The following is a 16,906-nucleotide window of genomic DNA, read 5'->3' on the forward strand; positions in this document are numbered from 1 at the left end:
ATTTTTAAAACAAAAATTAATATTGCCAAATAAAATTAACAGCTGCTTTCAGCGAAATAATACATTTGTGATTTATACAAATAGTAATTAGGTATTGTGGCTGTCAAAATTTCCTTTGCGATATTCGCATTAATGTACTATACAATTTATTTTTAAAAAAATGCTTAAAGCTAATAATAAAATGTACTGTATCTATTTGACTGATTTAAAAAAAAATATAATAATATATGATATATTAATCAGTCATTTTAGTGTATAGGAATAAAAATAATAAAAACGCCTAGCGCTTACTAATATTAATTTCATCCATAATTAATTATAACAAAGTGTGTTTCGTTAAATTTATTAAAATAAATTTTGGTATCTAATAAAGATTTTACTTATTATTTTTGTGTTTTATTTGTGTAACGATAATCGAATTTTAGTCGGTTGTGTTATGCGTTGATAAGTAAAAAATAAAATAGTATATTGCTGCCATCTGGTAGTAGAGAATGTAACTCAAATTTTCATAAAAAAATTGAACCATAAAGTAAATAATATTGATCGAATCTGTTCGAATTTTTTTTGTATCCGCTATTGCTAAGTTTTTTTTTATGAAAATGCCGCATTATATTTAAATGCATAACGAGCCCCTAATTATTGGTTTTCTCAATTGTATGATTCAAAGAGTTTAGAATACAACTCGAGTGAGTCATATAATTTATTTGCATTACAAAACTTAATGGCGATTATTTTGTTATGGTTGACTTGATAGTTAAGTATATAAAAAAATACTTTTCTATACATTAGCGCACTGAAAGATTGCGATCTACATATTATTTTTTCAGTATATAAATAATAATACTTTGTGCTGAATGGGTGGAATTTAAATTTAAATTCTAATTGATTTGAGTTACAACACGTCTTACAATAAACCTAACATTTAAAATTTCCAACACTTTTTTCCATCACGTTTTTATACATTCTTCTGTAAGATACTGCAAAAGTTTGAGTGTGGAGGTGAGTACGTATAGAGTCTGAAAATGATGAAAGGCGAATCCCGGGTTGCAAAAAATACTAGGTAGGTATAATGTAATAAAACAAAACTCAAGTCAACTATAATTTTGTTTATATATTTGATCATGTACCTGCGTATGATATAAATGATTTATTGCGATTGTTCGATCTGAATATTCCTAAAGAATATCTTAATATATCATAAACAATAATTGATGTGGTTTGTTCTTTTTATAATTTTTTTTTAAAATATGAATGCTTTGGATCCAACACAAGTCGAATGTGTTTTGTGTTCAAATAGTCAATGTATGTTGTGGTTAATAAAACAATACCATACAATCGTTAAAAGAAATCATGTCTCTTAGTTTTCTTGGGAAACAATTGCAAAATTTAATAAATTTGCGGAATATGCTGATTGAGTAAATCTAAAATTGTGTTGAAATAGTTTTAATGTTTACAGATACGGATGATCTAATATGAAGTATGTTAAAAAAATAATCTGCAATGTAAAATTACTTGCAGTTAATTTGATCATTAATATTAGTAGCCCCTTTTCTGCTTCATTCTCATGTAGTCCTGCGTCTATAAGAAACCGTGTCGGGAAATTTGTACGTATGCAGTTCGCCGTATCACACTTCACCATGAAATGTTATATCGGAAATATATGGTCGTATATTAAAGACCGTCCAACCTCTTTGGGTCGTATAGTTGTGAGATAAAATTTATGTCTAAATAACACGGTTCATGTCGGTTTACATGAAGTCAGCGGCAAACAATTTTTGAAAATAGCCGATACACTGGATTATTTGTTAGGTTAGGTTAGATTTTCATTCTTGAATTCATGAATTTTGCCAAAATCGGCTATGAAAATAGAACCGTATAGAATACGGTCATTTCTTTCCGATAAAAAAGCTCATGGCGAACTGTGCTACGGTGAAATATAATACGTACAATTTACACATTGTAACCATAAGTAACAGGGTTCTTTGATGTACCTTTTTGATATGAGTAGGTACCTATACATAGTATACAACGTTAAAACAATTTCTGAAAAATGTTTGCATATTAATAATATTTTATGAAGAATAAGTCAAATTAATCATAAAGAAATTTATTAGATTTTAACTAAATCTTATACATACGTAATTAAATATTAAAAATAGTATCACAGTTTTCAAAACACTTAATATTTTACGCTTTTACAGCTCTATATAATACATGAAGTGAAGAATGTGCTTTGTTGACTTCACAATGAGATAAACATTGTTTAAAACAAACATAATTTAGTAATGAACATTAGGTTCTTGACAAACTGTTTTAAAAACAGGTACACATAATTTTACTAAACATAAATAATATAATCAAAGACTAGAACATTTGTATTGTTATACAAATTTGCATCACACGTTTTGGTAACAAAATTAAAATATAATGGCACATTACAGTTGGGATAATCAATTTATAATTTCTTGCTGTATCCACTCCATGTATTCAGATATTCTGGTGTACAGTCCAGGAAGACGAGGTCTTCCGCAGCCGATGCCGGTGGAAACGACGCCGATTACCACTGAATTAGATCCCTGGTAGGACATCAGGGGTCCACCACTGTCAGCCTGAAATATGTGAATACTCATTAATTATGATAGCCTGCAGACCTACAAGACGTTGTAATAATCTGATGTGTGTAATGTGTCAATACAAGCTCCCACATCTTGAAGCGGGCCCCACTACCCATCACTAGGGTTAAAATCAGTACTTTTCAAATAAAATAGCGCCACAGGCGACTTTTTTCCCTTTAGAGCAAATTTGTGATGTTTATCTCATTTATCAGGTCGACCCACCACGCCGGGCCCCCAGGCCAGAGTTATGTCAGCCCCCCCCCTTGTGGGGGCCTTGTGTCAATATACTCCTATGAAGGATTATATTTCTTTGACATCGATAACCGTTTCGAGGTGGAAAATTATGTGAAAAAAGCCATCGTAGGATGAGAAAAATGAGAGGAAAATAATATATTAATGAAATATTATATGAATCTAAATACACAAAAATACGAGTCCTATTTGACCGGATAATTCAACTGAATTAATTTGTCAATAAAGAAGACAGACGATGATTATCATACGTACACATATAATTGAAATAATTTTGAAAAATCTTAAAAATAAATCTCTAAGAAAAATCCAATAAAAAGGTTGGACGAGAGAAATTCTTGTCCATATAATTCACTATCCTAATGTGTGGATCCATTAACCTATCAATACGTATATGATGAATACGTATTATTTTTACTAAATACGTTATCTGAGGTGCTTCAAATTCGAAAGAAGAAAAAATGATTTATAGCAGAAATCAGGAGTGATTAAAATTTTAGTTATAACATCTTTGGAGTAATAACTAATAATTGTCAATTAAATTGATGAAATATGTACTTAATTATTAAATAATTTTTCAATATAATTTGTAGATTTCAAAGATTTCAGTTTTTTTGTTATTTACTGCATTGCGTTTAAATTATTTAAATCACGTGTGCATGTTTTAAATGAGGAAATATTGATTTTCTTTCTCTAGATTGAAAATACTGCGTATTTCGAATATTCCATAATATTACTTTTCGTCCCCATAGAAGTTGTATTCTACCGTCACGTATGACGTAAAAAATGTTATTCAATAATGGTTTTATGGCATATGTTTAGTAACGATTATATTACTATACTCACCCAGCATGAGTCTCTACCCCCCTGTTCATCTCCAGCGCACATTTGATTGGGGTTGATTTTAGTTTTCTTTCCCTGGGATGCGTACCATTCTTGGCAAATTGTATTTTCTAGTACATTTACGTCGACTTTTTGGAGAACATCCGCACGACCACCTGGAAATTATAATAGAATTAGAAGAATAGATTGTTACAATGCCATAATATGGCACAGGTGATAAAATGCAAGTTTTTTGATGTCTCTGAAAATTTCGGAATGCGTCTTATAATCGCAATCTGAAACCGATATTTCATGGAAAACGTAGAGACCAATGGCCCGAAAACTAATTGTGAATAAGTTTCAGAAAATGATGGTGAAATTAACACATAAACATACTAATATACTGTGTTTTATTTGACTTTGACTTTCATCTTCGTAATATTGTTTATGTTTATAATATTATATTTATATTTTATTATCAGGCCTATTTGAAAAGAAGGGTACATCTTAGAATCCATGCAATAATACGAGACAATAGCCTTTAAGAGAAGAGCTATTATGTTAAAAAAAATATAACTATTTCACCAATTGTTTGTATTTCAGAGATAATATAATCTGCCATTAATGATGTCAATTGGTAGGGCGATAGCTATATTCAAGTTGATTGCTTCGGTTATCGTTATATTCCACTTACGTGAGGAAGAATTTAGGAGGACGCTGTTTTATAGAGAATGTTTAACTTACTGGGTCGATTACTCACTATACTAACTATATTTGTCATAATAATTATTACTTTATATATATTTTCTTATTGTATTTCTCACAGTGGCATTTAATTTATGTGGCATATAATACATTTAATCATGGCTGCGGTTTCATAGCGGTTTGTGTCAAAATGACGGAAAAGGCTTTTAGTGGAAAAGCATAGGTGTGTATGTACGTGAAAGAACGACAGGATTAGTACGTAGTTCCACAGATCGAATCTTAGAAGTCAGCGGCCATGGTATTACAATACTTTTATAGTAATTTTTCATCGTAAATCGAAAAAATACTTATTATATACAAAACAATGACGATAGATGATTTTTTATCATGTTATTTTATTCACTAAGAAATATTCGTTTCTGGATTATTAACAATTCTTGAAATAAGTACGTAGTGTATTCTTTTTTGTCTGCAATATGAATTAACAAAATAATAATATTTTTTTAAATGGTAAATGATAAAGTAAAAAAAATGTCTGAAATCAACTGTCAACTATTTTTTAAATATATATGTATGTATTTATTTAATTTGAAGTGTATTTTAATATATTAAACATCGGTTATCAATATACTCACCTTTAGAGGTATCTTCATTCAACCATCCCCATCCAGCTACCGTTGCTGGAGCACCTGAGTAATCCGTATAGGTCTTCCCCCGGGGGCCGTCAGGTAGGCAAGCAGGGGAAATCGCATCAGACCAGGTTATATCGGAGCTGAGCCTTACTAGAGCAATATCAAAAGCCGCTCTTCCACATTTATGCTGTGGATGAGGAATTATTCTGTCAATCCTCATCTCTTGGGCTTTTGGGACTTCCGGCTGTGTCAGATCGTATTCACCAAGAGTTGCTTTGATGAAGCCGGGTTGGAGAAGATCGTTGGTGCCACTGATAATAAGAATATTCAAACATTAATAAACAAAATACATACAGTTGTAGCTTCCATTTACAATTTATAACTGGGGAGATGATTTGTGATTGGGACAACAAAATAAATTCAAAATAAGCGCCAGAATGGATTAACACATTTTAACACAGTGAAAACATTTTTTATAGTTATTCTTTTTCTGTCCTCAGTATCTCAAAATTAATATGATTATCAGTAATAAGTATGTATAATTAATAGGTAATTACTATGTATTTTCTCCTAATTTTTTTTTACAAATAAGCACATTGCCACAAATATGGAGTACTCGAGTCTTCATATAGTTATCTAGATCTATACAGTGTTTCCCAACCTTATTTGTACCATTTCCCACTTCAAAGCTTCAAAAATCTTCAAGCCTCGTTTCATAGTTAACTAACAAGTTCTGAAAAAAAAATGAATAGCTTCAAATAAAAAATGTACATAGGCAATACTATTTTTAATTTAACTTTCGGAAGTAAGAACATAATATGTAAATTAAGTATTTATTAGATGTACAACTTGGAAAAAAAATAGTGCGAGCTACAAAGAGTTTTTATGTGAGGTTATACCACAGTTTGTGATATCAAAAAGATTTCTTTTTTTCAGTGACAAATCATTTACAGCGCTAATGCGCCTCATTCAACTAAATATGATGGGAATGGCAACAGTAATTTTCTCGGAAGTCATGGGTGCAATATTATTTGTGAAAATGCGTTTTTCAATTTCTTTTATTTTGTTAACTGTCAATTCATCGTGGAACTGCATTGTATTGTTGTTTTAATTAAATAAAACGCAATTTTTTTGTAGTACTTATTCCACTTTTAATCAATAGATTAGGACCGGTTTCGTCCGCCTCAGAGGGACATTTTCAACTTTTGAAACAATAGTTGAAAATGTCCCTCTGAGGCGGACGAAACCGGTCCTAATCGATTGATTAAAAGTGGAATAAGTACTACAAAAAAATTGCGTTTTATTAAATTATAACAACAATACAATGCGTTTTTGAACAAAAAAATGTGCCAAATACCTATTAATGATTTACACATTGTCCCCCGGTGGGGCGTATGCCCACGTTGGAAAACACTGATTTATACATACACTTTTTTGTCTTATTGGGCGATGACAAATTGGCACCCCATCATACAACATAATTGATGACAAGGTGCATAATTTTTAATAGATGCTTGTGACTAAGTTCATAAAATAAGATTGATTTACATTTTTTTATAAAACATATGACTAAGAATACATTGAAAGCATTGAATTAAAATCTGAATCGTGTAATTTAAACCTGCATAACTTTAAAAGCGAGTTTGACTTACCTGCACATGCAATGTCCTGCAGTGATGAGCCATCTTTTGGAAAGCACAGTAGCTCCACAGTAGTGACCGCCCCGGCGAGTTAGGGAAGCGAGCCAAGGAAATTCCGCCCTCCTGGCAGCGCCCCCGCCAACGACGCGAGCGCCGCGGGATAAATTCACACCACACGTCACATCCGCAACTGAAATATTATTTTAGAATTAGTTATAGCCTTTTAAATCATTTTTTTTTCAATATACCGATCTTCAATGGAAACAAACATAGGTTACTAAAATGTGGTTAAGATATTTAAGTACTGTTGTAACATATTGTAATCTTATAATATCTGTTAATCACTATCTCTTTCATACGCTTAGAAAGACACTGTCAAATGACATTTTACATAGGTAATTTATTGATTATATTGTTAAGAAATAATAAACCTAATTAAACATAATATAGTATGAATATTTTCTGTTAAAAAATAATAATTAGCATTGCAGAAAACGGAGGGTTTTGATGAACGTAAAATATCAATTTTTCAACAAAAATTGTTTGTATAGTCATATCTTGAATGAAAAGCTATTGAGTAAGTTGATAATTTTTTTCTTAACGTATGAATCTCCTGATCATCATCGGATTATGTGAATTGAATGCTGTATATTGTTTTATTTTTTAAAGCATTATAATAATATGTTCAACAATTGATACAATCAAAATAATGTTGTGACATGTAAGACAGTAACACAGAAGAGATTATATAAAAGCGAAACCCAGTCGCCATACATCGAGACTTTGAATGCAGTTTTGGTAGTACGATTTAATGACGATCAAAATGAAAGAAATGTAAGAAATACAAAGCCTCAGGAATGTCAATATTAAATGCACGTTTCGTTTGCGTGAAAAACTTGCATGCATATTATGATAGAGACATAAATATTTAAAATAAAATATTGTGTACCTTCTTGCAGCTCACTCAGAAAGTAACTGCCTATCCTCATTCATGTGTTGTATGGAAATATTGTTATTCGGCTATTTAAGCAGTAATTATTATACATATCGAAGGTTAATAATTTCACCAACAATAATCACTAATCAAATTATTATTACTTACTAGGTATTGAAAATGAGAGTATTTTAGATCTTAACATAGGCGTAGAGTTAACGGTAAAGTATTTCTTAGTCAGCAGTTGTTTTACTATATTGAATAAATAATTATGACTAAACTCTTTAATATAATAACCATTTATTATTTATCAGATGACGATATAATACTTATTCAAGTATATATTTTAGATAAATGGGTTGCAAACAGATTTACACAATTTGAATAATTTTAGAAATTACTACACTTTAAATAAATAAATATTAGAATTCACGTTTTTTACGATTTAAACATGTTGTTCTAAAATGTTTTTGAATACACTCTGTTTAAAACTATTTCCACTAATTACTGAAAACATTGGTACTGTTCGGTTATTAGGAATACAGCGGAAAACACATTTTGAAAATAGCCGATAAACTGGATTATTTGTTAGTTTGGGTTAGTTTAAGTTAGGTTAGGTTAGGTTGGGTTAGATTAGGTTAGGTTAGGTTAGGTTAGGTTTGGTGTGGTTAGGTTAACCTAACAAATAATCCAGTTTATCGGCTATTTTTAAAATGTGTTTTCCGCTGTATTCCTGATAACCGAACAGTACCAAAACATTAGTAAATATCACTGTTTTTTTGTTATTTTAAATAGTTTTTATAACTTACAATTGATCCACGAGCTTACACCACTGACACTTAACGCACAAGCCACCGTTATAAATTTAAACATCATTTTCACAAATCAAATAAAAACAATTAAAATTTGAATAATATTGAACACAAATAACACGAAATAAACAAACAAAAATTAAAAAGCCCAAAATCGGACTGCGACAATGGACTGCAAATTTGTCACCATTCAATAATAATTTTGAGGAGTAAAATGATCACAACTGCATGTTCTGGACAGCCGTGTCATATTAATTTATATGTGTCTCTCGGAGATATTATATCCTGGGATACGCACCCACTTTCAGTCGAGTTTATCCAATCTGCTTCGATTGTTAAGGTCACTGTTGCCGCCACTGACTGTCGCATCTTACAGAACCGCACTGAGGTAATACATTTTGTCTGTTCGTATTAAAGCCCAATACAGCAATAAAATATTCTTTATTTTCCTCATTAGTAACAGTTTATGTTACTTTAAAATAAATTAAATTTAAATTATTTCAAAGATTACAGCCAATTGTAATTTACACTTTAAATTGATTCTATAATCGATATAAACATATAATTTTATTTATACTTTGTGTTTACTCGATGCTTCATGATTAATAATTATATTAATTAATAATAATAATTATAATAATAATAATTAACTTATTTCTAATAAAATTATGTGGATGTGCCTACGGTAAATGCATCGTCATCATCAAATCAAGCACGGGTCAATATCTTTCTGGATAAAAGCCTCTTCAAGCTGATTCCATTCGTCTCAGTTATGTGCTTTGCATTACCACGTACTTACTTAAGTAGACCTTGTTATCCCTGTTTCACACGCAGCGAATATTATTCGCGGAGGTGTGTATAGAAAATGCTCGCACGATTTTATATCGCATGATAATATTCGCTGCGTGTGAAACAGGGTCTACTTCGAACAATTTCGTCAATCCAGCTGCGTCTAGGTCTACTTATAGGACATTTTTTTACCTCTTGAGTACCAATCGATAACTTGATTTGTCGAGCAATTGCCTATTCTTCGAGCTATGTATACCGACTTTTAATTTAAGGATTTTAGAAACATTATTATATCGCGTACCCTTGATTTATTGCTTTATTCAATTATTCAGTTTTTTGTCATTAGGCGTTATGCCTATCATGCATCTCTACATACCACGCTATACTAATATAAGTTTCTGTACCATTTCCGTTTTCGTGATGGCATCACACGTATCACGTCGCCGATTCATTTCAGGTGTTTTATTAACAAATACATTCATTGTACCTGTATATATCAGATAGATGTATATAGTTTTGAAAATTTACATTTTATATATCAACCGAAAGTTTTTATTACAATTTTATAGGACAAACACATAAAAAACTCTTAATATTCATACATTTAAAAAAATATCGTATTACATCAGAATTATGGCAATAAATACAATATTATTTGTTGGTGTTATAAAATCCTATTTCAGTCCTGGCCTTTCCTATACAAACGATTGTAGTTTCAATGTCGCGATGTAATTAAGTGGATGCACTTGCCGATTGTATCAACCGCTGTCTGATGTTAAATATCAATAATGTTTATGCAAATTTAATAATGCATTCACCCAAAGATCGTAACCATAAAAATAATCAAAAATTGTCATAAGCTGGAAATACATATTACCTTAGTATGTAGGTACAAGCAATATTGCATAATACATACATAATGCCTACAATTTTAATTAGTATTTTAGTACGCACATGTGAATATAATTTCAATGATGGTTAAAAAGTCTGAAAATTTAACAAAATTTGATACTGCCAAATACACATCATTATTAGTCGAAGACGATCAAGTGCTGGATAAAAGTCTCCCCCAAATTTTTATTGGTCCCTAATTCTGCGCTGTACGATGTACTTCCACTTAAATTATATTCGGTATGTATATATGTATTTAGAAATAAAAACTATTTATCGTCATCAGCCTGACTCTAACCACTGCTGGATGAAGGCCTCTCCAAGCTGATTCCACTTCTCTCGGTCCTGTGCGTTGGGTTGCCACATACTTACGCATAACTTAACCGTTTCATCGATCCAGCGGACTCTAGGTCTACCTTGCGGACGTTTTGTACCTCTTGGGTACCACTGGATGACTAGGTTTGTCCAGCGATTGTCCCTTATTCGAGTTATGTGACCAGCCCATTTCCATTTGAGGTTTTTAGCGAAGTCTTGTCTGTCTTTTCGCGTTAGGCCCAGCATGCACCTCTCCATACCACGTTGTGCTACTCTAAGTTTTTGGCTCTCTCTTTTACTTAGGGTCCATGTTTCACAAGCATATGTGATTACGGGAAGCACACATTGTCTGTTTTTTATCCAATCATTCAGCTTTTTTTTCTTCCGCGTTATGCCCAGCATGTACCTCTCCATACCACGCTATGCTACTCTGGACTATTACTGTACTATAATTAACTGATATAACTGAATTATTGTATTTAAAAATTATGTCCCTAATAAAAAAATGATTACTTATATTAATAATTATCGTATCCTATCCAGGACCCTACAGTACAGATGATCTCTTCGAAAAGATTAGTTGTTAGCCAATTTATTTAACCCGATTTAGTAGGTCACGTAATATAATGTATAATATGGTGTTTTCCCTACGATGTTTTAACAGAAAGTTGTCAATGTTTTCACTTACATAACTCCATATTTATATTTTACATCTTTGTTTGTATACGTAAATGGTAGTTAATCATTTTTTATATATTTTTGTGAGTTTCATTTGCGGTAGCGTTTAGCGGGACTTAAAAGTGAAGGTGAGTCGTTCAATTTTTCTTGAGGTTCAATGGCGAAAAGATTACTTCTGCTATGCCTCGTGTGTTAAGAAAATTATACTTTGTGATTTTATATCATATATATAATTATTATACATTGTCTCTTTGGCTTTGTGGAGTATTCTTATTTTATCACGGATGTCAACATTGATTTGGCCTCAAGCGAAAACGTATTTTGAGATCAATTTATAAATATATTTATTTTTGTTCAAAAAAGCATTCATTGTAAGATAAAGTTCTATGAATATACATTCTTGGAGAGTTTAAGGCCTCTGTGAGTACGTAGTGTTAAAGCGACCGACTACGGGATAATCGGAAAATGATTTCTAAAATATAACAATAAAATTACATACTTACCCCTTTTATAATTCTTATTTATGAGTTTAATGTCCATTGCTTTGTGGAGGATATAGATTCCATGCGGTTCGGAAGCAGTATGATCCTTTTCCTCAATTCCTCGTTACTGATAATGTTATACCACCTGCAATTTCTAGTGTTTGCTACAGAATCTTTAAGGTACCATGAAACAACACACTAGCTAGAATGCAATCATACAATAGTAGGCATTTGGTCCTGACCAAGGGAGTCACAGGCATTTCGCACCAAGTTGCATTAATTGCTTCAGTCAATCCCGTCAAAATAGTGAGCTCCATTTTTTTAAATCTCCAGTGAGTGGATCTATTATAATCAATATCATACTCATCACTATAACATATTGTTTATTTGAATAACCGCAGCAAATTTTTAACGTAATACTCGTATATTTTCATAATATAAAGATCAATGAGTGACTTAATACGCGGTGTAAAAGAGAATTCTGTTATATTTGTGTTTACTATCTTAAATATACCAAGAAGCAGAACTATTTTGCCGTTGGTAATGCCAATCGGGAGCGCAATAAGTGTATTCAACCAAATCGGTTCAGATATTAATATATTCAAACTTTGCGAGAATGAGTTCAGATAGACGATGTTTTAAAAGATCTTAAAATAGTGTCTACTTAGTTCATGTTTGTCTGTACTATTTTAATTATCCTGTTTTTTGTATAAATATCGTGAGTACTGTTACATATCTTGTTTTTTCCCCTTCCATCTTATGTTGTAGTAATCTTCTTCTTCTTCTTATTGTGCCATCCCCTGGCGGAGCTCGGCCACTATCAAGGCGATCTTATGTTTGTCGTCTGCTACCCGGAACAGTTCAGTGGAGCTGCACTCGTACCAATCACGGAGGTTCTTAAACCACGAAATGCGGCGCCGTCCTCTGCTACGCTTCCCATTGATCTTTTCTTGAATGACAAGTTGGGGAATGCTGTATTTTTGTCCTCTCATAATGTGGCCGAGGTACTGTAGTTTCCTGGTTTTGATACTACGTACAACTTCTCGGTCCTTCCCCATTCGATTGAGAACTTCAACATTTGTCACCCGGTCAGTCCAAGGAATTTTGAGGATGCGTCTATACAGCCACATCTCGAAAGCTTCAAGTCTCCGTGACATCTCTGACATATCTTGGTTTAGCGACAGTTTAGTTGTAGTAATATGTAAAGTAAATAAATTTGAATTCGAATTACGGATAAAAGTAAGGATATTGCGTAGAAGTATTGTTTGTGCAAAACATTTTTGTTATATTGTAGTATCTACTTCATAAAAATCCATACAACTAACTAGCTACCTGTAATATTTATCAAAAAAACTGATCCAGGTGGAAATTAGGTTCCAATTAGTTTGAATAATACGCGGGAACCACTAAGCTATAGGTACTATACCAGCTGACATAGTAAACACACATAGTTTCGTCGGATGTTTTCCTTCGAGTACACCCACTCTAAAATATTCACTCAAATTTCATTTCCTAGATAAAGATTATATTTCTATAATCAATTCGGCGTTGTCTTAGATACGAGTCGGCGATTTCCGTTCAGTGCACTCGGCAGTCGACTAAGGCCTCGCGGAGGTGAGTTCAAATCCCAGGTGTGAAGGCCGATTCACTTACTACCACGCGGGCCATTGTATCATTCGGTAGACTTTTTGTACGATGACACTGTCTCATTTCTATCACTAGTATTATTGCAAAGTGTATTGACATCGCTAATAATGCTAGGAGTGTTTGTTGTGATTTTTTGTCACGCCTGTCAAATTTGTTTAATATTTTGTTTCGTTTCGCTTTCCGGGTTGGTTGCGGGGTCATTGAGACCAGGTTCATGTGCACAAATATTATCATTTAAGATTTTATTTTTTATTCCATATTGTGAGATAAATTTTGTGGGTATTTTATGTTTAATACCAAGAATTAATTAAAAGCAAGGTAACGATTTTTTTGCAATTTGAAGTGTTAAATGTCGTAGGCTGTTGTAGTAAATAACTGAAAGAAAGTCAAGACAACCATATTAACAGGACTTGAATTAAAATTTTGTCCATCTTCAGTATTTTACTGAACAAAAAATATTATATTTCACTTTTTTAATAGGCACTAAACTAATACCTAACTGCGATTCGAATTCGGGCTAGAAAATTCGACAGTTCGACTTTTTGTCGAAAGGACCGTTTCGTATTCATTTCGAGTCCAGCGCGAACCAAAATAATGAATATGTATATTACAAAAAATAATACTATTGATCGAGGGTAGGTTTTTGATGAAAATTGAATTTAAATTCTAATTAATTCGAGTTTTGTATTAGGTACTACTCTATTTGAGTATTTTTTTGTGACCCAGGTTCCGCCTTTCGGCATCTTCAGGCACTATACACTACCTCACCATTGTATATTTGTTTTTTACTTAGTGGGTAGGTGTATCTAGTGACATTTCTTATTAGCTATATTCATTAAACACGTTACCTAGTTCTATTGTCCACGAATAATGATATTTTAATATGATTACCTACTGAATGTATTTCTCTTTTTAGAAGACGAACACCTACCGAATGTATTAATAGTCTATAAGTTATTTACTACTGGTTTTTACAAATATTTTAAATATTCAAAATATTAAAGAAATATTTTACACCTTAAACCTTTACTTAGGTAATAAGGGTTTTACTTTATTTTATTGTATTAATAAAAATTAATTACCTGTACTCGTTATAATTGTATATATTTGCCACTGTTATATACGCATAGTGCGTGAAGATGCCAAAAGGCGAAACCTGGGTTGCAAAAAGTTATTCAAATTTAATAGTACAACACTCAAATAAATTAGAATTTAATGAATATAATATATTGTAAACATGTCAGCCTTTTATACCTATAGCCTCAGGTGTTGAGATTGCGTGCGTGCGTTTTTTCCACAATACATTTGTAATCGTATGTATGTATTGTACGCGTGAAATGTATTAAGTAAATTAGTTGAAACCTTTGTTAGATTGTGTTATATATAGCTCGTTACGTATTAGTGGAATTGCTACGTGTTGTCTGGTTGACTAAGTCGCCAATAAATTTATAATACATACCTACAGGCAGATTATATTTTTTGGTAGAATATAAAATATTGAAGTTATTATTAAAATACGTATTAAGGTAAAATTATTTTAATAAGAAGGTAGGCTTTAAATAATGGCCTAGTATGAAGTATTCGCCAATGATATTTAATACTTAAATTGTATATACTGCCTGTGCGTGACTCTCCAGATTTTCGTCATATATCACGGAGGGAGGATGACAACCTGGAAAACCCGTGATATGTGGTTAGGTTGAAGTTGAAGAGGACGAAGAAGAACCATACGGATCGATCAAGTAAAGAGTGCCACGCGGGTTTTCTCCTGACACATGCTCTGAATGCAGCTGAGCGTCCAAAGGAGTAAAGAGATGAAGAATGGGAGCTACGACTACTTTCGAGCCTTCCATTATATCTAATATTATCTCAGGTAGACGAATCATAAAAGAAACTGCCTCTCTTATATTATGTAAATGAAAAATCTTTCAGCACTTGGTACTTAAGAGAAAACCATCTATAAAGCCTCAAAATAAATTCATTCGTAAGAAGTAGATTATTATTATTTTCCCGTTTTGTTTTCTATGATACCTATAGCCAGCTCTATTGTAAAAAAATATTTTTCAAACATACTTACTACTTTATACACCGAATGTATTGTTTTGTTTTCTCTGCCCTTTTTGAATACTATAGCGCCGCTTAAGGGACAATATCTACCACTTCGAGTATCACTGTTTTACATAATTAGTTGGAACATTAAAATAAACCAACATTGGTAAATATTTCGTAACTGAAAAATCAAAAACTTTCGTATACAATATTGACAGCTTTATCAACTCAGGTTGACAGCAGAGAACTTTAAAAAGTACGGCCAATGAATAATAATTAGGTATTACAAAACTTCTGCCTCAAAATATCAATATTAAAATAATTTTTCCGATTTTTAATAACGAATTTGCTAAGGTTTAGCGCCGTGATGCTATCTGTCAGACATGTAAATCGGTTATTGTTTTCATAATCTTTCACTTGACATAAATGCACGATCAACCTTGATAATGTACCACTTATTATTATGCATTTTTAATTATTACAACACTGCCGATGATATTGTTTCAAAAAGGTCTTTATCTATATGGGTCGTAATAATTTGTTACAAAATTACTGTAGTTACAACACTGGTAGTTATATAAGGGTCATGAAATATATATTTTCACGAATATTTTAAAAAAAGGTCATAATTAATTACCTCATGGTATTTAATTTTGGCGATTTTTATTTACATGAGTGAAAATTATGAACTACTAGAAAACGTTCACAATATGGTATGAAAAATGTAGAGAAATCTATGGATGTAACAAAAAGGTTCAAATAGACTATATGACGATCGGCCACATATATGCTAAGAGCGTTTTAGTGTCTATGATCAAATCTATGCAATTCCGACATTTATACATACATATTGTATGACAGCTATGACATCGTATTTACACTCTGTGACACCCTGTGACACAGGACGCCAACATAAGAAACGGGTTTTTCGACATATATATGACCGATCGTCATGAGTGTATTTGAAGCACACCGGATACGTGACTGGGTAATCTCTACAAATTTTATCACTCAGAATTATTAATCATCTTTAGAATAGCCGTAGACAAGCGGTTATTATTCACCATGGTAACCAACTCCCTACAAGAAGTGAAACAACGGAGAAAACAAAAACATACTTAAATATACATTTAAAAAATAGAACAAAAAATATAAAGGAAACAAACAGAGTCAAACACAATCATAAATTTAATATTGAATTATTATCAGAGCGTTGGAGCGGAGCTCGGAGCAGGAGCAGGAGCAGTGGAGCAATGGAGTTTTACCCGGAGCACCGAAAATATGTAGTGATCCACTGCTCCGGATGTTTTTTTTTTATTAAATTTTCGTCCTAAAATCGAATGAAAATATTATATTTAAAACATTGCAACATTGGAATTATTTGATATACGGCAACATTGCTGAGTGATAAATAACCTCATTTTTTTTTATAGAAGAGGCAAATAATGGAAGACGATATGCTGTCGGAATTTTGTTTAATATAATTAATTATGAAATTATTTTAAAACTACTTTTTTATTTTTTAACATTTGTATAGGTACTTACATATAATACATATTAAAACTTTTTACCCGGAGCGGAGCAGACCCTGGAACAGAGCTGGAGCAAGTATTAGGTCCCGGAGCGGAGCAACTCAAAAAAGG

General features: G+C 32.0%; 1 protein-coding gene across 1 annotated transcript; it reads right to left on the reverse strand.

The window, feature by feature from the left end:
- Positions 1-2,211: 2,211 nt before the first annotated feature.
- On the reverse strand, positions 2,212-8,543 carry LOC147068483 (testisin-like). Its single transcript, XM_085952992.1, has 5 exons — positions 8,410-8,543; positions 6,679-6,856; positions 5,030-5,337; positions 3,714-3,865; positions 2,212-2,609 (listed from the first exon to the last, which is right to left on the reverse strand). The coding sequence occupies exons 1-5, from the start codon at positions 8,474-8,476 to the stop codon at positions 2,451-2,453; spliced, it is 864 nt and encodes a 287-aa protein (XP_085809118.1). The 5' UTR covers positions 8,477-8,543; the 3' UTR covers positions 2,212-2,450.
- Positions 8,544-16,906: the final 8,363 nt, after the last annotated feature.

This window comes from Rhyacophila brunnea, unplaced genomic scaffold, assembly GCF_057557595.1.
Source record: "Rhyacophila brunnea isolate RB1 unplaced genomic scaffold, BYU_Rbru_1.0 scaffold_3, whole genome shotgun sequence".
NCBI lineage: Eukaryota > Metazoa > Arthropoda > Insecta > Trichoptera > Rhyacophilidae > Rhyacophila > Rhyacophila brunnea.